At 40.0% G+C, this 25169-nt stretch overlaps 4 protein-coding genes across 4 annotated transcripts; 1 reads left to right on the forward strand and 3 right to left on the reverse strand.

Moving 5' to 3' along the window:
* Positions 1-4478: 4478 nt before the first annotated feature.
* LOC117533962 (solute carrier family 22 member 1-like) lies at positions 4479-6736 on the reverse strand. The gene is made up of 2 exons (XM_034197987.1): positions 6001-6736; positions 4479-4819 (listed from the first exon to the last, which is right to left on the reverse strand). Exons 1-2 carry the CDS (start codon positions 6391-6393, stop codon positions 4688-4690), a joined length of 525 nt encoding a protein of 174 aa, XP_034053878.1. The 5' UTR covers positions 6394-6736; the 3' UTR covers positions 4479-4687.
* A 1038-nt stretch (positions 6737-7774) lies between these two features.
* On the forward strand, positions 7775-11387 carry LOC117533932 (interferon-induced protein with tetratricopeptide repeats 5-like). The gene is given in 3 exon segments (XM_034197970.1): positions 7775-7904; positions 7981-8663; positions 8666-11387. Coding segments are annotated over 3 exon segments (1290 nt in total). The 5' UTR covers positions 7775-7896; the 3' UTR covers positions 9265-11387.
* Positions 11388-14031: 2644 nt separating this feature from the next.
* LOC117533942 (hydroxycarboxylic acid receptor 2-like) lies at positions 14032-16282 on the reverse strand. The gene is made up of 3 exons (XM_034197976.1): positions 16146-16282; positions 14787-15186; positions 14032-14427 (listed from the first exon to the last, which is right to left on the reverse strand). The coding sequence occupies exons 1-3, from the start codon at positions 16280-16282 to the stop codon at positions 14032-14034; spliced, it is 933 nt and encodes a 310-aa protein (XP_034053867.1).
* Positions 16283-19872: 3590 nt separating this feature from the next.
* On the reverse strand, positions 19873-24908 carry LOC117533961 (12-(S)-hydroxy-5,8,10,14-eicosatetraenoic acid receptor-like). Its single transcript, XM_034197986.1, has 4 exons — positions 24713-24908; positions 24413-24557; positions 22770-23175; positions 19873-21844 (listed from the first exon to the last, which is right to left on the reverse strand). The coding sequence occupies exons 1-4, from the start codon at positions 24762-24764 to the stop codon at positions 21374-21376; spliced, it is 1074 nt and encodes a 357-aa protein (XP_034053877.1). The 5' UTR covers positions 24765-24908; the 3' UTR covers positions 19873-21373.
* Between the last annotated feature and the right edge of the window lie 261 nt (positions 24909-25169).

Consider the following 25169-nt stretch of genomic DNA (forward strand, 5'->3'; position numbering starts at 1 on the left):
AAGTTCATTGATCTGGTTACATTTAAAACGGCACAAATCATGTACAGAGCCAGACATAATCTACTTCCTAGGAAATTAAAAACATTGTTCGTAGACAGAGAGGGTGGGTATAATTTGAGAGGAAATCTACATTTTAAACAACTCAAGGTCAGGACAACTCTGAGAAGTATGAGTTTAACAATCTGTGGGGTGATTTTATGGAATGGTTTGGAGCAGGAGTTAAAACATAGCACAAGCATAATTCAGTTTAAAAGGATGTACAGAAACACTTTTTGGGAAAACTATGAGAATGAAGAAAGGTGATTGAAGATGAGAAATTATTGTATATGTATACATGTAAATGTATGTAGTAATAACTTGCATAATGATTTAAAGGACAATCATTGATCAAGTAAGGGGTGGGAATTAATAAGCATTTGCTTCCTCCTTTCGGACACATATGATTTATTATTAATATGAAGACTTTTTTAGTTTTTTTGTTGAATATACAAATATTACCATGAATGTGGATAAATACTGTATTATAACAATACGGTATTCTGTTTTTCACATTTGTAATTTTTTATTTGTTATTTTTTAATCTGTTCGAAATAAAGACTTAAAATGAAAAAAAAATGAATGAAAATGTCACATTTAGTTTTATGACATTTTTCAACTGCAGTACAGTGTATGCAAATCAGGAAATGTGTATATAGAGAATTAATGATTGTAACTGTATGATGGTCTGTAGGGCATTATACTGAAACACATTGCTTACCTCAAGACTTGAGACAAATCCCTCTTTTCTCTCTTCTGACGTTTATTTGGCCTCTCAGTCAGACTCTTTCTTTTTTTTACGTTTCCTTGTACCTAGGCCTTCTCTCATACCATTTGGACATGTTATATATTGTATAATCTGCACCTGAAGCACTATGGTATAGCAAACTATACCATAGTGCTTCAGGTGTAGGGCGGTGGTGGTGAAGTCGATAGGGGCTTGGCTTGGCAATTGGAAGGTCATTAGTTCAAGTCCCGGCAGACCAAGTGCTACCGAGGTGTCCCTGAGCAAGGCACCGTTCCCCACACTGCTCCCCGGGCGCCGTTCAAAATGGCAGCACACTGCTCCTAACACTCGGATGGGTCAAATGCAGAGAAACAATTTCCCCACGAGGGATTAATAAAAGTCCATCTTATCTTAAAACAAAAGCTGGTCAATGTTATGTGTAATCTATTTAAAGACACATTTATAGACATAGGCCCACACACACACTCATCTGCAGATGATACAATCCTTTTTAAAATGATCTGTAATTGGCTGATGTTTGAAATAAAGCTGGGTTTCTTGTGGCTTCAGTGATAGTACAGAATACATTTAGCTGTGTTTAGTGTTTGATGTCCGGAAAACACTCAGAAACAATCCAGTGGGTACAGTCACAAACAAATACATATATGATTGTAAAGATATACGTTTGATTAGGAGTCATAGTACAGCATACTTGCTTCGTTTCTGAAGGAAGTGACTTGGAAGTACGCGACTACCAAGCCAGCATCCTCGCGATTGAGAAACACCCTAGAGGCTTCTCAATACTCAAATTTCCCCTCCTCGACTCCCCTCCTCGGTTCCCCTCCTCGAGACTTAGACCCGCCCACAGGAGATGCGAGCGGAGGACCGAGGAGGGGAACCGAGGAGAGAGGAGGGGAAGCAGCAGACGTTTAAAGAAATGAGAACTCGGTTGCGTTCTGATAATCCAAAAATCAGCTCCTAAATTCTAACCCTATCTCCTATTCCTTGACCTCTGAGTGAAACGTCACGAGGTTAAGGGATAGTGGATAGGAGAATTCAAAAGGATTTAGGAGAAGAGACTGCGGTGCTTAGAGAATCCGAATGCACTTTCACTATCCGACGTGTTTATGATGCGCCAGCGGACGTGCTCTGCTTTCTGTATGGACCTCACAGCTGTTCTCTCTGGAAACATCGCGACGCGATGAGAGCAGTTTCTAAAATAATATCCAGGGGATGCATGCAGAGCTGTCATTGGCTGAGATAAGTCCGGCCGTGCGTCACGCCTCCACCGTTCCCGGAAATGCATCCGCGGAGGAGCCGTGGAGGAACAATCAGTGTATCCTCGGTTAGAGCTCCTCCAGAGAGCCTCCTCGACGCTCGATCCTCGGTCCTCGGTGTGCATTTAGAGAAATGAGATGTCCTTCAAAATGGCGCGCTGAAATTCATTTCCGGGTCACTACCGGAGGACCGAGGACCGAGGAGTCGAAGAGGGGAAATTTGAGTATTGAGAAGCCTCTCCTGTTGACACGGACAACGTCAGCGAAATAGTGCCCACTGCCCACCAGCCACGCCCCGACACATGGGGTCACGCCGGCCAATCACAAAGCTTTGATGCGTTCAAGTGCATTATTCTGACACAGGAAGATTATGTTATAGGACATTAACGATAAAACAGAATGTTGTTGTTCTATTTTTAGACACATCTAGCGATCGACTGGGAATCAACCGGTTGGGCTCCCCTGGCTCTGTGTTGTACAGCCAGCTTTTGGTTTTGTTTATGTGGTAAACAGTTTTACCGGTTATCAATTGTTTGGATGGGTGTGACTGAGTAGCTTTGTTTAAAAATAGGGTGCACCTTTTTTCTGTTCAACCATTCATCGCATTAGTTTTCTTGCATAACGATAATAGCCAGGTTGATACTGGTGTGTGTGTCCTGGTAAGAAGAGTAAATATGTGCCCTCGTCTCTCACCATCCAGCAGGTTGCCGAAGTGTAAGACGGTCGACCTGCAGGAACTCTCTCTCTCATGAAGCCCTTCAGCGGGCTGGCCTAGCCTTCTGGGCTTGTCAGACTTACTATCTCATTATATTGACTTAATATCTCATTATATTGATAGTTATCTCATTATATTGACTTAATATCTCATTATATTGACTTAATATCTAATTATATTGATAGTTATCTCATTATATTGACTTAATATCTCATTATATTGACTTAATATCTAATTATATTGATAGTTATCTCATTATATTGACTTAATATCTCATTATATTGACTTAATATCTCAAATCAGGCCTCCTTCAGTAGACACACATTTAGGTGGCGCAGCATATGTTTCGGAGAGATGTGGGATAGGCTTGACGTGTTATTGAGCTCATCCTTGTCTTCTAAGAAGGTAACAATAAAAACGGTGCCTACGTCCAGTGGAGCCACGAGGGGTAGAGCGCTGGTTGATCTGACCCCCTAAAACATGCAGACCTAAAGGAGATAAGCATAAAGATACACTATGGTCCACTCGGATAGTTTGCCATCTCCGTTCTCCACGAAATATCTTCAAAAAATGAGCTGATGTAGTTTAGCCAATTGTTTGCAAGTGTTTTGATCGAACAGGAACATTTGCACTGTTGTAGATATTTGATAGTGTGTGTGTGACGTATGCAAGAGGAAACAGGCCATCTTCAATAGCCATAATGTCCATTATCGCCAACCTCATTAAACTTCGTGGAGTCCTCCCTCTAAAAAGAAATTGCACCATATATTTGATTTCACATTTAGTTTTATGGATAATCATGGATAACCACAATTATATACGTATACGTATATTATGAGCCTATTCCTGCTACTGCAGTATTCTTGACCTTTTTAAAGAACATTTTAATCAACCAGAATTGTGTATATTGTTTATATTTATATTTGTTTATACTATGTTTCATTTTCATTTCATTTTAAATTGTTATCTCTTTTCCACTCTTAAGTATTTGTATTTTAATGTTGAGCACACTTGTCTTTTAACAAAATATTTTCCCAATTTGGGATTAATAAAGTATATCTAGCTAAATAACTGACAAACTAACTAACTGACTAACTAACTAACTAACTGACAAACTAACTAACTAACTGATAAATTAACTGACTAACTAACTGACTGACTGACTGACAAAATAAATAACAATCTGACTTTCTGATTTACTGACTAACTGACAAACTAGTCAACTTAGTAACCAACTAACTAACTTACAAACCAACTAACTAACTAACTGATCAATTAACTGACTAACTCACTTACTGATTGACTTATTCTCTAACAAGTTGACTACTATCACTAACTTATTACCTAACTCACTTAAAAACTACAAACTAACCAACTAATCAAATAACTAACTTACTAACTAACCAACAAACTAAGTGACTAAACCAACCAAAAAAAGACATGTCTGATGTTAGTTGATGCAGCAGAAGATAGAAACTGAAAACCAAAATGCTCAATGTGAGGTCAGGGGAAATGTTTAATACATGTTTTTATAAACACTTTCCGCTCATGTTATGTTAATAGAAAGCTCTTTGATAATTTAATAAAAATAATAATTCATGGTATTAATTACAGCATTTTTCCAAGTGCTCAAAGCACTTTACACGACATATAATAGACATGTAATACATCAATACTGTGGACAATACCCCGCAGGAGCTTGTAGGGTGAAGTGCCTTGCTCAAGGACACAACAACATGTTGATTGAACCTGTGATCATCACACTAAACCACAGTCGCCCCTAATAATAATAATAATGATAATAATTATAATAACATGATTAACGTCTCTCTTCACACACTTCAATCCAACGTCACTCGTCCCTGAGGCTTAAATCGTCTGTGTGTAAGAATATTCAGAGGAAACTTTGACACAGCAGTGAAATCCAAAAAACTAAGAGTATGAAAAAAAAATACTTCTGTCAGTCGCAGTTAAACCATAGCTGTTTCTTTGTTGTTGCATATGTTTACAGTGGGAAGCAGGTTGGTCCGCTGCTGGTTCCTCAGGATGGCTTTCTCCATCCTCCTACACACACGCACACACACGCACACACACACACACACACACACACACACACACACACACACACACACACACACACACACACACACACACGTTAGTCATGCAAGGATTCTCTTTAAATCTTCAAAATCTCTAGAACCACAACAAAAATACTTATAAAAACTGCCTCAAAGTTGTTACTTTAGAAATTGTGTGCATGCTGGTGGCTATTTTTGTTAAACCTCATAAATTCCTTTACAATTATTTGTATTTTTCTGCACTTAACAAGCACGACACAACTTGGGAATCAGTGAGTTGTAAGAAGAACATTAGCATTAAAGTAAATGCATTCTATTTATATTTCATTCATCTGAATATATATTTTTACTTATTTTCTTTGCTTTCGTCTTCTCTCTTACTTTTTCTTTCATCCACCTTTGTCTTTAACCCATGACCTACGGTACTTTAAAGGTCCCATGTCATGCTTTTCTGGTTATTCCCCGTCCCCTTGTGTGTTATGTAGCTTTTTCTGCATGTAAACGGTCTGCAGAGTCACAAACCCTCAAAGTACATCCTGTAGCGAGTACAACTCTAACACAGAAAATACCTGTCTATGCTGCCCCAGAACGCCTCGTTGGAGATTTCTCTTTTTCCATTTTTTTCTCCCGGGAACCAAGTGACGTAACGACGCCCCTCCGTGGATTGGTCAAAATTGACCAATCCGTGGAGCCGTTCCTCACACACACACTCAATCTTTTCTCAGCTGCAGCTCCGCCGATTTCTCCTCCCTGAGACGGCGGGACGCGGCAAGGCTGTGAGTCGGTGTGTGAGCACACACACAAACTCCCAGCCAGGCTGCGGGTGTGTGTGTTCAGGCTGGGTTTCGCTGTGTCTCGCTGTCTCGCAGACGGCCACTTGGCTCACAGGGAGGGGGGGGGCAGGAGCTCCAACAAGCCGTTTAGGACAGAGAGTGAATACACATACTACACAGAGATGCTGTATGAGAAACCAATGTGAGTTTGGAATATAAATCTATTTTAGTAGACCTCAACAATGGAATTATGATCAGTAGAAATGGCCATGACATGGGACCTTTACATGCATTGTATTTTGTCCGGCAATAGAAGTGTCCTTCAGAAACGTATTAACAGTTCAATAATTCCAGCCTGCATCACATCACATTGCATTTCTTCCCAGATACTAACCTCAGTAACAAAGGACTGTCTCCCCTCGTAGTCGTACTCCCAGCCGTCCTTGCAGGCAGCCGTTGTTGGGATTCTGCTGAGGGCCAGCTCCCCTGAATCACAGCTGAGAGCCGTGGAGTTCCAGTCCACCTCGTACCGCTCACAGCTGCTCTCAGATCTGTTCCCCTGAGACACCGTCAGCCTGCGAGCCTCCGTCAGGCTCCATCCACACGTCTGCCTCCTCTCCACCACCGCGGGGTCTCTGCACCAGTGATCCGGGGTGAATCCCTGGAAGACGATGCCCACGTAGACCCCGGCCCAGGGCATGGACACCAAGCAAAACAGGGCGAAGATCCGCTTCTGACAGCGGCCAAACGTCCCCACTTCCTCCAAGATGTCGTCAAAAGTGGTCATGGTTAAAGAAAGCTCTTTAAAAACAGCTCACAAATAATTGAAAAGACAGTGTGTGCAGCCTTGATAGTGAGCTCTGAGCATCTCTCTACTGAGGTACCGCTGACATGTCTCTGCTTTGGGTTTTTAAACAGGACAAGAAGGAGCAAAGGTCCTCAGAAAGACGTTGTTGCTTACGGTGAAAAAGGTGGAACATTAAAACGATCAGCTTTCTCAGACGTCAGAACAAGTGTGTCATTTTAATGTGTAACACAGGAGTCAGAAACATACAGTAAATGCATCACAAGGGCCTCCCTGGACCGCTGGGCTTTGCGTCTCGTGTGCAGCAAGTTAGTGATGCTGTTAATCAGTGAACATTTAAAGATGTGTCTGTTGGGGAAGAGGATCGAGTTCATGTCACTGTGCACTTAGTGGGGGGGGGGGTCTGAGGAAAGGCTACTTGTTTTACATGTTTTCTGTGGACGTCAGAGTTGTCTTTGAGTCGCTTGAGCCTTGGACGTTAAGAAGTTAATATATTGGACAACGTTCATGTCATTCAAACACATCTAATAGTCTAGCAGCAAGTCCTCAAAGCAGGCTTTAGTTTTTGAGATTTGACTTGAACTCATCTTGATAAGACTTGATCTGGACATGTTGAATGAAACTAAATTGGACATGTATTGACATGTTTTAACTTATTTTTGACTTCATTTTGACTCTTCTTAAACAACTTGAGACTTGACTTGCACATGGTTTAAATATCTTTAAGCTTGACTTATAGTCTAGCAGGAAGGGCCCTCAGATTTCGAGATACCCCTACCCGAGGTAGAACAAAACACAACAATGATTTTTCTTATCTTTAGGGTCTGCCATTAATGACATTGATTGTTGTCAAATGTTATTTTGGGGGAAAAAATGTTTTTTTGGTTGTTCTTTTTAAGGTTGAAACATTTAACCCTTTTTCTCAACAATGAACTCAAAATGAACACATTTCAATTATAGTTAGATTAAGAGGTAAAAATACATTATTAAAATTGATTTCAAAGTTCTAGTCCACCATTTAGGGCCGTTGAAAATCAACAAATAAAACATTTTATATGTACCATTGATGCCTGAGCTGGCCAAATCAATGTGTGTTTACTACCTGTTGTTCTCAAATACATAACAGAAAATTAGCAAATAGAGCGTTCATTTTTCAAAAGTGTTGACGTCTAAATGTCCTCCAATTCTGGAATGACCCTTATAGCTTAGAAAAAACACTTTTGCCTAGACGAACAGAAAATGTGACGCAGTTTAATGACTCTTCAATTTAGTTTTTCAAATGTGGAAACGAAAGATAAGGCATGTTTACCCCCACCCCTCTGACATTTGTTTTACCTAATCCTGTTTCATTTAAAGCTGCGATCTCAATAACATCCCATCTTTCACAGCAAAACAGACGCTACACATCACTGACTTTATACCAGAGCATCAAGAGCAAAAACCATCCAAACATTTACAGAACTACAAAGCTGAGGAAACAGCTGAATGATGAGGTGAGTAGCTGATTCTGGATTTCATCATAAAAGTACATTAAAAATTACTTTGTATTACTTTGTTATTTTGTATTAGTGCTACTCAGAGTCAAACACTGGTGTCCAGACTGGAGGCCCTGCAGTGCCACTTCACCTGGGACCTTGACCTCAGCAGGTCCTTACTTTTACGTTGTCGGGACAACTTGTTAAACATTGGCACCAATGATGGAAACCCCTGGCTGGGTCACATCTACAACCTGCGAGGGTTCATTCAGTACAAGCTGGGATCCAATAAAGACGCCCAGAAGTTCTTCAACAAGGCTACAGAGGCCTTCAGCCAGATCAAAAACACAGACGAGGGCCCCTGGTTAGTGGTGAACTACGGGGACCTGGCTTGGCTGCACCACCACCTGGGAGACCAAGCAGAGAGCGAGGCCAACCTGTCAAAGGTCGACACCCTGAATAAAAAAGACCCATTTCCATCCCAGGAGGAGCTCCACCCGGAGACCTACGCTGAGAAAGCCTATACGCTGATGACGGTCAGTGGAGACAAAACACTTGCTGTAGATTACTTCCAGAGAGCCATCGAGATGCAGCCAGGCATACGAGAGTGGAACACTTGCCATGCCTTAGCTTTAATGCATGCTTCTAAGCACAGCAGGACAGGGCTGGAAGATGACATCGTGGAGAAAATGAGAATTGCCCAAGAACAGGATCCAGAGAACTTGTACCTCGCTGCTCACTACCTTGATCAACGTGCTCAGAGAGGAGAAAGAATAGACGTGAGTTAGCCACAAAGGTTTTGAGAAGTCCTGTCAGCAGCTACAGTGGTTTAAAACCATTGCTATGGGTTTACAGGAAGTATATATCTGGTGATGAGGCCATTGCTTTGGCAGAGGAGGCTCTGAAGAACCATCCAGATGAGCGTTATCTGAAGAGATGTGTTGCACTCTGCTACAAATGGAAGATCATTTTTTCCAGGGAAAGTCACCCAAATAAAAGCTTGATAGACAAAGCAATCCTTCTCCTTGAGGAGTTGATTGCTCTTTACCCTGATTCCTCACGTGTGATGAAAATAGAAATTGCAGATGTATATGCACTGTCACATGGTAGTCAGGCTAAAGCTGATCAGAAATATCAGGAACTGTTAGAAAGTGATTTGGAACTTGCAGACAAACAAATGCTTTACCACAAGTATGCAAATCATTTATATTACCGTAAAAAGGATGGCAACATGTCGACACGATATCACATGAAGGCGGCAGCGATACCGCACCAATCCTTCTTTCGTGAGAAAAGCATCAAAGTTCTGGAGAAGAGAGGCAGGGACAGACTGTCTGGGCGAATAATATATTTTCTGGCAAACCTGCAAGAGCCATAGTGTTCTAAACAGCAATGGTTTGAAATCCAAGAAGAAGATATAGCATTAGTACAAAAATAATCTGTACATCTTCATACATTTGATTGGCTGCAAATAAGAAAAAAAACGTTTTTCTTCTATTGGTCGGGTAAGACACAAGGCAGCAACAGCCATACTCTGAAAATGTAACATACATTTTCTATATTGGTTTAGACTTTCGTTGTTAAACAGACCTACATGTGTTATATTTTGAACTTTCTTATTTGCAGGCAGGTTACTAGCTTTACACTTTAGTAGCAGACAAGCGCTATTTAAAATACAAATTAGTTGAGCACTGTTTTTATGCTGTGTCTTAGTTATTAAATACAAAAACGATGTAATATACATTATGTTTGCAAAAAATGTCGTATAAATGGTATATCCATATATAATTTAACCATGATATTACATCTGACCAGTCACCATCGCTACAAGGGAACATGTTGGTTTTCCATAGATGGATCATTCACTGAAAAGAGTTAGGCTGTCAATCATAAACCCATTTAGGATAGGCTACAGCGAATGCATTCAAATATATTGTTCTCGGGAACTTGATTTCTTGAAAAACTGACCTCCCTAATCATAGCCGTGGGAACATGTTTCAAATGGGGGGTGCTGTGGGGATGACACCAGGGGCCAGTTCTGACCAATTTGCTGCCCGAGGCAAGATTTTAGCTGGTAATGACATGGTGGACAGCTTACATAAAAAGGCTTCAAATGTATTTAGTATTGTATGAACATGTTTTAATTGGGGGGTGGACGTCACATCCTCTAGGGGGGTCCGGGGGTGCCTCCTGGGAAGATTTTTTTCAACATTTCAAAGTAAAATGCTTCAATCTATTAATCAAATAAGAATGAGAACATTTCCAATAACAAATAAATGTAGGCTAACTTATTTTATCTTTGTGGTTCATTTATATCTTATTTTACCTAGTTAACATTTATTTATGCATATTTTGTAATCTCTCCAGTTGTAAACGATAGATGTGGTTTACTGTCCTATAGTATACATTGGAATGATTTCAAACCTGTTTTTATTTATCCTAATAATCATAAAGGTGTGCCTTGGAAATATTTGTTTACATAAATTGTGACCAAACCGTTTAAAACTGATCTGGGACCACAGATGGAAATGAGCTATTAGCTATAATCTGGCATATTGCATCTCTTCTCTTTGCTGAGATGAATTTGTGTATGCATGGTCCTTATATAAATAAATACAAACAAACCCTTAAAAGATAACTTAGACTAAAGTTAACGAAAATTCGTTTTTTGTGTATTATATTTGTATATGATGATATATATGATGAATTGGAAATGGGGGACCCTGATGTAAACAAGACGAAAGTCTTTCTCTGGTCTGCATCCCCTTAACAATTGTATGTTTTGAGCTGTACTGTACTGTACCCAATATACAAGCTGTTAATAAACTTTCCAATCAATCAATTTAATCTTGTGGAAGTGCAGATTGATGGTCCTCCACCACACCAGGGGGTGCTGCAGCACCCTCAGCACCCCTACTTCCCACGGCCCTGTCCCTAATGCATCCAAGAGGAATGTTTCACTTTGACAGAACCATAAACAAACACAACACAGATTCTCTGCCTGTTAAAAAAAAAAAAGAAAGCTAGAAACGTGAAGCAGAGGAAGAATGATGTCACACATCCTCTGCTTGAAGGAGTTGGTCTAGGAACTTGTCCACGTGCAAGTTCAAAGTCTATAACAAAATAAAAGAGGTTCTAATATAAGAAACTATTTGTATATATATATATAGGCCTACACAACATCATCTAGTAGGGTTTGGTCTATAAACGCTACCTGGAATTTGTTTAAGGGCCAAACCAAACTAAAAGTGGAAAACAACCGGGATTTATTACAAAGGCTTGGATTTTTTTTCAGTTCAACCAAATGAATTTACAATGGTAATTCTATGGGCTAAACTCCAGCAGCGCATTGCCAGAGCGCTCGAAACATGGAGGGCAGGGCCGTGTCCCTTCTCAGACCTTGGGAATAGATGCAGTCATCTGAATGAACAGGCAGAGGGAAAGGATGACACCCTGTGGCGAGCATGTACAATGTTTCTAATAAACTGCTATTTCCTAGGACTCTGTTGTCTGTTTGTTAAAAAATCTTCATACATGGAATAAGACCTTGGTCTAGATTGAACTGGGTGTCAATTGGTAGGAATGTTGAATGCAGAAACAAAGCAGAATCCTGGCTCTTCTCAATAAAGGTTAATTCCATCTTGTTTCCATCATTGTATTACAACTATAATTTAAATAGATAGACTAGGACATACTGTACTAGTCCCAGAGCTGGATCGTAAGAAAGTACAGTAAGTACTCTGGAGTCGGTGTACTTATTGAAAACAAGCTACAAAATGTAATAACTTGAAAATGCCGTTTAATACTTTTTAATAGCCTTCATTTTCACTAAATTGATTTATCAACTTTTAATACTTTTTTAAGACCCCGCGGACACCCTGATAAAGAATGCACAAATGTGTTTAATCGTTAATGTCAGATATGTACTAAGTACATACATTTGTTCCTGCTCAAGATAAGATTCAACTGTATTGTTATTGCACAGATTACTACTGAGACAACGAAATGCAGTTAGCTTCTAACCAGGAGTGCAAAAAGCAGTGAGTGAAAAGTAATGTACACAATTTACAGCATAACATATAGAATGAATTGAATGATGAATAAACAGTGAGGGGTATGAATATACAGTAGCCATATGAACAGTATGAACAGTATTAACAGTGTGTATGAATATGCTAAGATAGGCCTATAAAGTATGAAAACGGTAAGCAGTGCAAGTATGGTATAACATAGATGTTAATTTCATGATGATAAACATTGTGGAACAATGATGAACAATGTGAATGGAAGTGTCGACGTAACACTGACACAAAACAACAACAAACATTTGCGGAGCCAATTGGAGAGTTTCATCAGCAGCACGGGGTAAAAACCACCAATGAGCGCTCAGCTCGAGATATCAGCGAGTCGTTTAGAGTTGGGGGTGCGGCGTTACAAAAGCTGTAACAAAAAAAGCAGACGTTTGAATTTCTGTGACGTTGGCAAACATTCTAAACTGCAAAAAAGGAGGAAGAGAAGAGTCAATAAATCAACAAATTAAATAAATTAATAAGCATATACATACATAAATGAAAAAAACGGAAACATTTATAAAAATGTGTCAAAATAAATAAATAATAATAATCCCAGTTTTTCAAAACACGTTAATAATAATTGTGTCTTGAAGGGTCGTACCGGAAGTGAGTTGAATATCCACCTGTTTACCTGTTGGGAGGTTAAAACATAAATGTTTGTGTCCTCATTTCACTTTAAGGGATTAACACTAGGTTGAATTAAAACTATATTTTCATGGAGTTTTTTTTATCGCAATAAAATAGGTTTTAACCATAGACTGTATAGGTTTTAACGGATAAACTACTAACGGTTCACTTCACTCAACGGTCACAACGGCAACTCAGCTGGGACACGCAAGGTAACTATTTTTTTACGCGAACCTTAAATAATATAAGCTGCTTTTCATCAAATTTCACTAATTCTTCTTTACCCGAAGTGATAAATAACGTGTTTGTTATATATTTATGTGAATGTGTCATTTCAAAGATGAAGGGTTAGGCTACTCATTTTAAGCTAGTTTGTTTTTCAAATGACAGGACAGTTTTGAAATACTCCGTTTGAATTATTTTACAACAGTCATAGTTTTTGACATTTTACTTTTAATTGATAATTAAAACAAATACTTTCAAATAAAAGCATGTTTAGTAAGTGTTTACCCAAAAGCCAATTAAAAAACCCAGCAGGTCACTCACATATGACTTAAACTAGCTACCTTTTGTTAGCTAAGTCACTAGTTTACCACAGCGTTGAAGACATTTCTTGATGTTACAATAACGCCTGTCTTATTCCTAAATTTAAATATAACAATATTTTGTGGTTTTATTAAAACAATAACCTTTTTAACCCGTTTTGTCGCTGCCTATTTGTTCCTTTGCATTATGCTAATGTTACACCTTGACAAAGCTAGCTGCACCTCACTTCCACTCAGATATGTAACTGATATTTCTGGCGGGAATATTAGTTTGGTTTGAATAATTATGCCTATATAAAAAAAAAGTGGAAAACCATTCTAGATCAATTTGGTTTGTCCCATGTATTAGATTAATTCTGAAAATGAAAACACATAGTATCATTGCTCTGTGGCATTTGAATGTTTTTAACAACTTGTAATATTTGCAGATGGTGACATTCAGATGAATACAATCTTGGAATGAATTTAGGAAATTAAGGAATTAAGGAAAAAGTCCATGACTGAACACTTAAAAACAGCTATGGATGATGATGTACTTTGCACCGCTCTTGAATTTTTTTTAAGATATGTTCTTATTTTCTTTATATTTACAGTAGACTTACAATTGAAGTGAGTTTGGGAAAGAAAACATGGGTTTTGGTGTCAATTATTTCTCAATCAAAACACGGAAGAAAATGAGTTTCAAAAGAAGCAGACAAGTATTTTTTAATCAGCGTCAGTAAAACAAAAAATCTTCAGATGAAACCATTCAACTTAATTGATGAGTCAGAGCCGTCAGAGCAGAATTAACACTGCACAGAGAAGTCGTCTATCCATGCTTTGTTAATATTTGGCCGTTTAGACAACCTGACTGGTGTTTTTCAGTGTCCTCAGGAATTTCTCAGTTAGAATTCGTAATTACTATTGTGGTTGTTCAGCTTTCAACAGTTTCTTCTTAAGAAACGTTGGACAGAAGGTGGAAATGTAAGCGTCTTTAAAACCCGAGATACAGAAACAGTAAACCAGCGGGTCCAGCAGGCAGTCGATGTAAGACAGCACCATGAGGCTGTCGTACACCTGAACCACAACGTTCTTGCTCTGCCATTTCTGAAGCCTGGCAACCAGCAGCACCACTCTGGCTATAGTGATTGGCAGGAAGCAGAGGGTGAACACGACAACGACAGATATGACCACCAGCACCGCTCGCCTCAGTTTGGTCTTCTCGCCCACGGTCTTCCTCCGCAGCCGGTTCACGATGCGCACACTGCAGTAGACGAGGATGATGAAGGGGATGAGGATCTGCGCGAAGTAGACAATCTAAAAAGAAAAGTGACTTTGAGTTAGACAGCTCATACAGATACACAGTTCTTCAGGGTTGAAAGCTTTAGTAAGATTGGTCCTCTAACATTGGAGTATAAAATGGCCGTAATTATTAAGGCCTTTTTGTACATTGCACAACTAATATTAACCCATTGACAGACTTTCACACAGAGGCTGCCATACAAGGTGCTACCTGTTCAAGGAAACTAACATTCACACAATGTTGTTGGCCATCAGGAGCAAATAGGGCTGAAGTATGCATTGTTGCCCAAGGTCGGGTCGACATGTTTTCTGTATCCTGAGCATCAGGCACTGCGCACTAAAGCAAATCCAAAGAAAAGTAACTAAGACAGTACCTCTCTAAAGAAATCCGTCACATCGTTTAGAAAAGTTTCATTGTTCCAGCTGTTGCAGCACTCGAAGGTGTTGACCATAGTGGGGATGGTGAGGGGCAGCAAGATAACCCAGATGAGGATGGAGATTTGAGGCGTTTTCTTCAGCACTTTGACAAAGTTCCTCCTCCCGAGATGAACCACATTGAAGTATCGGTCGATGGAGAGCGTGATGAGGAAGGCGATGCTGGCCCCTCGGTTGAGACACAGCAAGAAGTGCATCGTCTTACACACGGCTTTAATTGGGCTGCGTCTCTGGCCATGTCGGTAATGGTAAGCCTTGGCAGGAAGACAGACCATCAGCAAGAAGTCCGCAACCACAATATTGAACGGGAAGATACTTTTGTTCTTCCAGAACTTGTACCTGAAAGAGGAAGCCATTGACAAAACAGTATTATTTTGCGGTTACTGGCTTTATTTGACAGAATCCATGCACAACTCTGACAATTCATGCATTCAACTGAAGCACTCTGCTTAGTGTTTGAAACATGAACACTTGAATAAGAACTATTGTGCAGAAATTGATGCATGTTTTAATGCAGGAATATGAGTTGTGTGTTATTGCCGTTTTTTAAATCTTTTTGCGACGTATAATTGAATGGTGGCAAAATGCACTTGTGCATCCTGCCTGCTGAAGTTCCTGCAGATTATCTTTAATCACAGCACGCTATGCTCTACAACTTTATCAGTTTATCTCAAGATTAGCAGACACGGATCATCTGGTTAAAACGGCATTTAGTGAGAAGTCAATTTAAATAAAGTATGGTTCTTATGTGTAGCAAGTTCACTGTTTGAAGTACAGCCTACCCTAATACTTAATAAGCCTTTATAATAATAACACCCCTTTAACATCGATGTTTTGATTTGTTTAATGTTTAGTTTTGTATTTGCTTGATGTATTCCTTGTTCTTTCTTATCCTTTTAGTGTGTATTTAGAGCACTCTCTGGATGGTGATTTAATGGAATTGATTCATTGACTCAAAGCTGTATGAATCTGTTCCTGCAACCAGACAGGAAATGCAGCGGATCATTTCATAAACCAAGAAACAACTTTAATTGGTCACAGTAGATGAGAAGCTTTTCAAAACGTAAACATTTTAACTTTGGCATAATTAATAGTAGGTCAGAGTCACTTGGATGTGTCTATCTATGCTATCCCCCAAGACTATGCTGTCTGAATCACTCCGAGAGACTAAAGACGGGAAACACCAAACTGAAGAATCACGTAAACAAGTTGAACGTTTTCCCCTCCCCAAAGGCTTTCTCTACTGACTTTTGAAAATAGTAAATAGACATTAAAAGAGAGATTGTGTTACTTCATACCTGAAGATGAAGATGTAGAGGACCGACAGGTTGAGAGGCAGACCCAGCACGTACTCCACAACCATCACCCAGGAGAGGACTTCATATGTGAATCGATGGGGAGCTTTGCAGTGGTCAATCGTTGAATTTACAGACATGTTTTGGTGTGTGAAAAGAGCCCTTGTTGTACTTTCAGTAGTTCCAAGAAGTAGAACTTGGTGTCAAAGTAGTCCTTTTTTCTGCAGTTTCAAAGCAAAGGATAAGGGTTGAAGGTGTTTCCACGCAAGTTAAACCCTTTTTGTTTTGGAGGTGGTAGTAACTGCCTTGGACCCAGAATCTTCTCCTTAGGCCCTTCACTGTGATCCGTCAAATTCAACAGCCCGCTTCTTAGATCCTTACAGTGACCCTGGAGCTCTTTTAAGACTCTAAGCCCTTTATTTGTAATGCGACTACCTCTCAGAAAAGATTTGATGTCAGTTAGAGGTGTGGTTTAAAGAAATGAAACATGTCTCTTAACAAGTTGCATAGCATTTGGATCAATCCGATTAAAGGGATAAGAGAAGGTGACATGCCCTTTACACTTTCTGTTTTACACACCAGATGTTTTTAATGTACGCTTTCATGCATCGTGTCTGCACGTCCACAGGTGTTTTTTGAGAACTGATGTAATCTTCCTGTCCAGTCATGATGAAATGCAAATGAAGTCAAAAACATATGTTATCCCCAAAAGGTCCTTAAGTGACCTATCATCACCATGCATTTAGAGCCAAAACACAACCCACAAAGTACCTGTGTGGACTACGCCTTAGTAATCCAATCATATGCTCTCGCTTATTCTTAACTACTTTTTTCTGAAGGGGCAGTAATTATGACAATAGTTTACAGTCGTTTACTTTATCCGCACTTAGAGCGAGGTGCTGCAATATTTGAATCTCTCAAATGTATCATTTTTAAACTTGTTCTGGTCAGTGGTTTTGGACCCATCTAGTGTTTCCTCACACTCACACAGACTTTTAGAAATGGCATGTGTTCGTTCACATTGTAATCTGCTTCTCATCTCTCTTTATCTCTGTCTCTGTCGTAGGTCTGATGTTTCCAGCCTGCAGTCGATTGGCCGGCTGCCTGGGACAAGCTTTGCGAAGGTACGTACTGTACGAATAGTGAAATGCAACCTTTTATCAGAACAAATTGAAATACATAACGTCAATAAGCTTTCACTGAAAATAGGTTGGAATGAAAGTAAGGTTAACTGAGTTTTACCAATTTCAGTGCACAAAACCACCAGCCTGAAGAAGCCACAGTTTACTTTCATTTTGTTCTTAGAAAATCTGTACAGTAAGATCCAACACATCTCTCTCTACATACAGCATAACACGTTATACAAGCTGATAATAAACCAACATTAAGGCTCAGCTTCCTGTATGGGACTCGATGATTAAGGGTTATGCAATAGTGCAAGGATTTATTGTTCACAATACTGCTCCGTCCCCTTTTTCATTTTGTGCTTCCAGCCACTAGATAGCAGTAGAACTTCAGATTAGTTTTTCAGTTGTGAGGCATGTTCTGTTTCTTTGGTCAAGATGTTAATGTTTGTCTCTTTCTAGGCTCCAGATCATCCATATGAAGAGTTTCAGCGTTGAATTGAGCCGATCCACAAAGGGGACTCGAATGAAAACAGGTCAGTGTTGAACAGAACCAACTCACGGATAGGGCTTCATTAAAAAAGAAAAACAATTCTCTGATTAACTTTTGTATGAATGCCCCACTATTGATATTTAAAATCCTAAGGTTTGCATCTGAGCCTTTTCTGAGTAAACCCATATTTTAAAAGGGATAGTTCTGCTTCACCAAAGTCAAACATTAACACAAATAAACTAACGAAAGGAAAATATTCTAAATAGATGGGCCTTTCTTTTAGGTGGCTAAAATATGTTTTGCATGATCCCCCGTCTACAGGAGCACATTGCTTAGCTTATGTGCAGTAACGGAGCGTCCACACAGCAGCGTGCGTTGACGCTTGGAGGTGGGCGTATCTGAAGCTTGGGGATTTTTTGCGAGCAACACGACCAACAACCAATCACATGAATCTCCCGCCCCCGACATACAAAGCAAAAGCAATGTTAAAACGAAGTAAACTGGATATAAACTCCCCAAACAGGCGAAAACCTACCAGTTTCACCCACTGTCTCTGCCTCCTCCCTCCATGCCTCGCTCCTCCGGTTTGTATCCCGGTAGATGAACAGAGACTGATCATACAGCACCGGGTGATTCTCTACCGCTACAATGAATTTTCCCTCAATTTTTTTGAATATGAGGAAATGACCTGCGTAGTCTCTCCCAGCATACACGCGGTTTGATTGGCTAGCGATTGTACTGGCAGATTTGAATACACGGGATTTCATTGGCTGACGCCTCCGTCGAGGCGTCAAAAGTTGAACATTGCTCAACTTTTGACGCCAGCCACGCTCCACGTCGCTTCCCAAAATGCAGTTCGGCTAAAAGTGACGTCACCCCATTCAAAGTGAATGGGCAGAAGCGTTGGAAGCTTCAACGCACGCTGCTGTGTGGACGGGCCGTAACTCCTCTCTGCTTCTCCAAACTGGGGGCGTGCTGTAAATAATGATCTCAGAATACTCCACTTCAAACAATCCAAACTATCCGTTAAGCCATTACAGTATTAACGAAAAAGGCAGACAGGGCGTGGAGCCAAAGGTTGTGGCAGCAATAACACCTCAGTGTTTCTCGATGTTTAGAGTTTGTTGTCTTTGTTTTCATACTTCTTTTCTCTTGTTGTTGTTGCTGCTGTGATATTTCTGCTCTGCTACCCTCAACTTGATAGCCACCATCATCTCTCCTGTTGCAACACCCACACACACTGCCTCAAGCTAAGGCCACACACCTCCAAATGTTCCCACATTATTAAAAGATAAATGAGGCACTAATGTGTAAGAAAGACAGAGTTAGGAAATGGATAGACAACAATATGTGTTAATTAGCTGTATTTGACCTTTTGTAGATAACTTCATGTTGTTCCAGGGGGTCCGCGGGGTCTTAAAAAGTATTACAAGTTGATAAATCAATTTAGCGAAAATGAAGGCTATTAAAAAGTATTAAACGGCATTTTCCAAGGTATGACATTTTGTAGCTTGTTTCCAATAAGTCTATAAATGGTCCAAAGAGGTTGTGTTCTACAGTCTGCCTGAATGTAATCATGGCGTAGGTGTGTAGTGTGATTCTGTGTAGTTTATTGATGGCATCCCGTTGGGTTTGACGTCATCTGAACAGGACATCGCACGCTCACTGCTTGATAGCGCAAAGGTCCGTTTACGCCGGTTGTTAAACAACATCGTTATGGGGAAATGCAAGTCTGCGTCCAAATGGTTGGAAGATACGGAGGAAGGACAATCAATACTGTATATAGTCAATGTGAGGTAAAGTGTGTCGCCAAGGTAACCGGTTAGAACTCCAAGTGGAGATGAGGTCTTAAAATGTATGGAAAGGGTCTTAAAAAAGGTCTTAAAAGGTTTTACACGTGACTTCAGGATTCCTGCAGACACCCTGTGTTTCCAACAGATTGCATATACACAATTGGTGCAAACTGATGACAAACTGACTGAAAACACCTTTGCACAAGGGGGGGGGAAATGTCCACATTTGCAAAGATGTGGGAGTGTACAGAGGCGATATAGACGTGTTGGTTTTAGTACTTGCGTGGGATAACGTTACACCATTAGACAAAAGAGGGATGTGGTTTCACAGTAAAAGCTCTGCATGTCGTTGCATTGCCAAGACATGAATTCTCTTTATTTACAGCAGCAGTACAAACATCCCCAGTCGGTACCTCAATCTTATACAAATAATTATTTTTTGATAATCAACATCACATGTTTGTATACAGCCTTAATGACAAGCGTTTAAAACAGCCTTCCAGGTCTTTGCAGTCCACGTAGGTTTGACATGATGACCTCATCTCACGAAACAGAAAGGCTCTTCTTACTCTGACTTATAAAAAAGGAAACAAATCGAGTCAATTGAAGAAATGCATTCCAACACTTTGAAGCCGCAATTGTGAAATATTGAAATGTACAGTTCACTGGTGGTAAATCTCAATGAGGACGGGTGAAAGTGGTTTGAGGTAATGATGATGAATGCAGAGATATAGAGTTTCCTGAGTGATACATGAGAGTTTTGCAAACACTGCAAAAGTACCTGCAGAGCATGTTTTACTTGACTGCTGAATACTTTGTAATTATAGGTACAAAGTAGTGGTAGAATGCAATCACAACTGAAATGCCCTATAACCCTAAATCCTGGCTTGAAATATATGCTAATAAATTAAAATGCCTTTATACAATAAACTCAATAATATTATAAAAAATAAATATAAAAAAATGCTTTGCGCTTATAATCAATTTTTTCTTATTGGATTTTACATTCTAACGGAAGCAGCCACATTACATGAGCTATATGAGTACACGTCCCTGATAATCCACATAAAGACGCCCAAACTGTTTGCAGATACTTCCACAGTACACAATTTGCAGCTCTAAAAATGTTATTCAAACGTTTATTTTAACACGTTTCCTCTCCGAAAAAAGATTGCACCTCCAGCAACTTGGTTAGCGATAGTCCACATTTGAGATATCAATTTCTGATTCATTGTACACAGACTAGGGCTGGGGATTGTAAATATATTGTTCTATGAGACTAGATGTCGTCATCATAATATCGTAATATGGTGTTGTTTTTTCTTGGTTTTAAAGGCTGCATTACTGGAAAGTGAATTTGATATCTTTGATTTGCACCAACTAAGTCATCATATCTATATTACTGATTAATGATGGTTATTCATTATAAAACTCTTTATGTCAATATTTTATGAACGCACCAATAGTCCAATGGAAAACAATATCGACACTGTGTGTGTGTGTGTGTGTGTGTGTGTGTGTGTGTGTGTGTGTATGTGGTGCGCACATACCAAGGAACAACACCAGTTCCAGATAAACGATGAGCATGCCCTGCATTCTTGTCGATGTGGTTTGATCATATAAAGATTATGCCCGTACATGATGAGCTCTGCGGAGGAGGCGTCGGTGATGTGTTTCAGCCTTAGAGTCAATTGCATTTATCAGTATCGCATAATCCGATGTTTTCTGAGAAAAAGTGTAATCTGCTAGGGCTGCTGAAAACACCTATGTGGAACAGTGGTTTGGCTCACAGTAACAAACACCCCGAAGGGATATACATGATCATTTCTCTACTATCGGCAAGGACACAGTTCTATTACCAGAGTTCATAGTTATGGTTGTTGTGGTTGTTGTTCCCAATCCAAAGTCAGCTTTCAACAGTTTCCTCTGTAGAAACTGGGGACAGAAGGTGGAAATGTAAGCGTCTTTGAACCCTGATTTACAAAAGCAGTAAACCAGCGGGTCCAGCAGGCAGTCGCTGTAAGACAGCACCATGAGGCTGTCGTACACCTGAACCACAACGTCCTCTTCGACCTGCAAGTCCATCAGCCTGACGGCCAGCAGCACCGCTCTGGCTATAGTGCTTGGCAGGAAGCAGAGGGCGAACACGACAACGACCGATATGACCACCAGCACCGCTCGCCTCAGTTTCGTCTTCTCGCCCACGGTCTTCCTCCGCAGCCGGTTCACGATGCGCACACTGCAGTAGACGAGGATGATGAAGGGGATGATGATCTGCGCGAAGTAGACAATCTGAAAAGAGAAGTGACTTTGAGTATGAAACCCAACACAGAAAAAACCCACTAATGTACCGACAGACAGGCCTCGGGGTCACATTACATGTCACTGAGCTTATATCTGAAACTACATATATTTCCATACTGTAGACATGCCTTCTGGAGCCATTTGGAGTCAGGATTTTGAGGTTTGTGAGTCATATTGAAACAAAATCAACTCTTCATGCTTTTACTTGTCTTGTTTTGTCTGATTCACAGTCCAACACACAGGAACAACAAGGGAAGTGTTCTGTTTTATTCGATTGTCACATACAATATAATTTAGACAGAATTTAAGATGCTATTGCAAGCTCTACATCCTTCTCGGGTTTACAGGGTGTTGAAATAACCTTTGGGCAAAAACCTGTAATGACTGGCATCTTCATAGGAAGTTTGTTTAAATGTGAGAGGAACTGTAAATAACTGAAGTTCTTATTTATTGTTGAAAGCGTTGGTAAGATTAACTCTCTGACGTCAGAGTATATATTGGGCTTTTGTTCATGCTCACATCGTAATCATTATGGCCTTTGTTGTTAGCTACTAAAATATGTTACAGCTATGTCAAACTAAATGGACTGTATTTATATTGCTTTATAGCAGTCTTTGCAACACCTAAATGCACTTTAAATATACAAGTCAGCATTCAGCCATTCACACAGAGGCAGAGGCTGCACACATTCACACACATTCACACACATTCACATCACATTCACACATTCACACACATTCACACACATTCACACACATTCACACACATTCACACACATTCACACACATTCACACACATTCACACACATTCACACACATTAAGAGCAATTTGGGGCCAAGGACAACCATTTCCCTCTTGAGCCATAGCCTCCCCGCAATAAAGCAAATCAAAACACAATAAATCCAAACAATACCTCTCTAAAGGTGTCCGTCACGTCGTGAGAAGGCGTCTCTTCTTTACGGCCGTGGCTGTTGCAGCACTCAAACGTTTTGACCATAGTGGGGATGGTGAGGGGCAGCAAGAGAACCCAGATGAGGATGGAGATTTGAGGCGTTTTCTTCAGCACTTTGACAAAGTTCCTCCTCCCGAGATGAACCACATTGAAGTATCGGTCGATGGAGAGCGTGATGAGGAAGGCGATGCTGGCCCCTCGGTTGAGAAACAGCATGAAGTGCATCGTCTTACACACGGCTTTAATTGGGCTGCGTCTCTGGCCATTTTGGTAATGGTAAACCTTGGCAGGAAGAATGACCATCAGCAAGAAGTCCGCAACCACAATATTGAACAGGAAGATACTTTTGTTCTTCCAGAACTTGTACCTGAAAGAGGAAGCCATTGACAAGCTGTTATTTATTCGGCATCTCAAGTTATACAAATGCACAGAATCTCTGCACGGCTATAGTCTGACAATTCATCCAACTGAAGCACTCTACTTAATGTCAAATATGAAGACTCAAACAGGAATCACTGTGCAAAAAGAGTTCTTTATCAGCATATTAATGCATATTTTAATCTAGGGTTATGATCATTTCGTTATTGCATCCGCTTCTTTTTTTTGCACTGTATACTTTAGTGGTAGAAATGTACAATCGGGCCAAAGAAAACACCAACATCTCTGCATGCTGAAGTTCCCGCTCTCAGAGATTATCTTTACCCACAGCACGCTATGTTCTATAGGTTTATCTCAAGACTAGCAGACAGTGCTCACCTTGTTAAAAAAGCATTTCACGTCAATTCAATTGTTAAATATAGTCTGGTTTTCAAGAAGTGAAATTGCAAGGCATTTCAAAATAGCTTCCAAAAATGGCAATGGATGCCTGACTACCCTAATCAGCCTAAAACCTTTTTAACAACCATTTAACATTCATGTTGTTGTTTTTACATTTAATGTTTTGCTTTTGAATTATTAATAATTAAAATATCTTTACAATTGTTAAGTGTATTGAAAACATGCAGGTTAGTGATCTAGCACGTTAAGTACAATTGGTTCCCTGACCTAAAATAAGCTGTCCTAGACAACTGAAATTAACCACTTCAGGAACACGTTTTTTGCCAAAAAATAAGAACCTAATCTGGATCTAACTACTGGCCTCTATTTTCTTTCTTCTAGTCACTTGACTGAGCATGCATGTATTACATTTCCCTGCAGAGTCATGAATCGACAGTTATTCATTAATTGAATCAATAAACAACTTGACTGAGTCACAGCAGGCTAGACGCTCTTCACAACTACGTGACCAATTTTAACGTTGGTATAATCTCAGCTTTCTTTCAAAGAACTGTCAGTCCTCCAGGTTATAGAAAGTAATACTGGTAGTTATCTGGATTAATCCATCCTATCCTTAAGTGCCATATTGGGGTGTTTTTGGGGGGATATAGTCATCGAAATTACTGGCGAAAGTAGGGGTAATCCCAGCTGACAAATCACGCAGCAAGTTCAAGGCGTTTGGCTAAGTTTAAAACGTCGCCCTCCCTGAAGGCGTTATCGACCTACTTTTTGAGTTATTTCAGAAAATAGTAAATAGGCATTAAAAGAGAGATTTTGTGACTTCATACCTGAAGATGAAGATGTAGAGGACCGACAGGTTGAGAGGCAGACCCAGCACGAACTCTCCAACCATCACCCAGGAGAGGACTTCATATGTGGAATTATTGGGTATTTTGCAGTCGTCAATCGTTGAATTTACAGACATGTTTTGTTCTGGTGCATAAGTCATTGAGAAGCAGTAGAAGAAGTTGATGTCAAAGTAGTCCTATTTAACGTTATGCCAAAGCAATTGGAAGCATAACGGTTACATGTGTTGCCAAGCAGGGTAAATCCTTTTTGTTTTGGAGTTGGTGGTAGCTGCCTCTTACCCGCAATCTTCTTCTCAGGCGCTGATTCCCTGTGATCCGTCAAATTCAACATTCGGCTTGTTATATCCTCAAAGTGATCCTGGAGACTCTGTCTGAGGAAACATGCACCGTACACACAGCATGAAAGAAAGGACTGAATATAGAGAAGAAAAAAACACCCTTCCTCAGTCAGCCTGCAAGCCCTTTTTATGTGAGACTGCCTCCGACCCTTCAGAGAGGAAATATTTGTTGTCAGCTGGAGGTGTGGTTTAAACTTTGAGGCTTTAATGACACAGACTACAACATAAAAAATGCACGTTGTAACCAGTTGCATGGCATTTTGATTAATCAGATCTACTGTAAGTGTTAAGAGAAGGGGGCATACACTGCAGTTTCGGTTTTACTCATGAAGTTGTTACTGGAAACTGGTAAATAAAGGTGTTTTCCAGCCGCATGGGGTGAAATAATTGTGAAATTC

Source organism: Gymnodraco acuticeps, unplaced genomic scaffold (genome assembly GCF_902827175.1).
Source record: "Gymnodraco acuticeps unplaced genomic scaffold, fGymAcu1.1, whole genome shotgun sequence".
NCBI lineage: Eukaryota > Metazoa > Chordata > Actinopteri > Perciformes > Bathydraconidae > Gymnodraco > Gymnodraco acuticeps.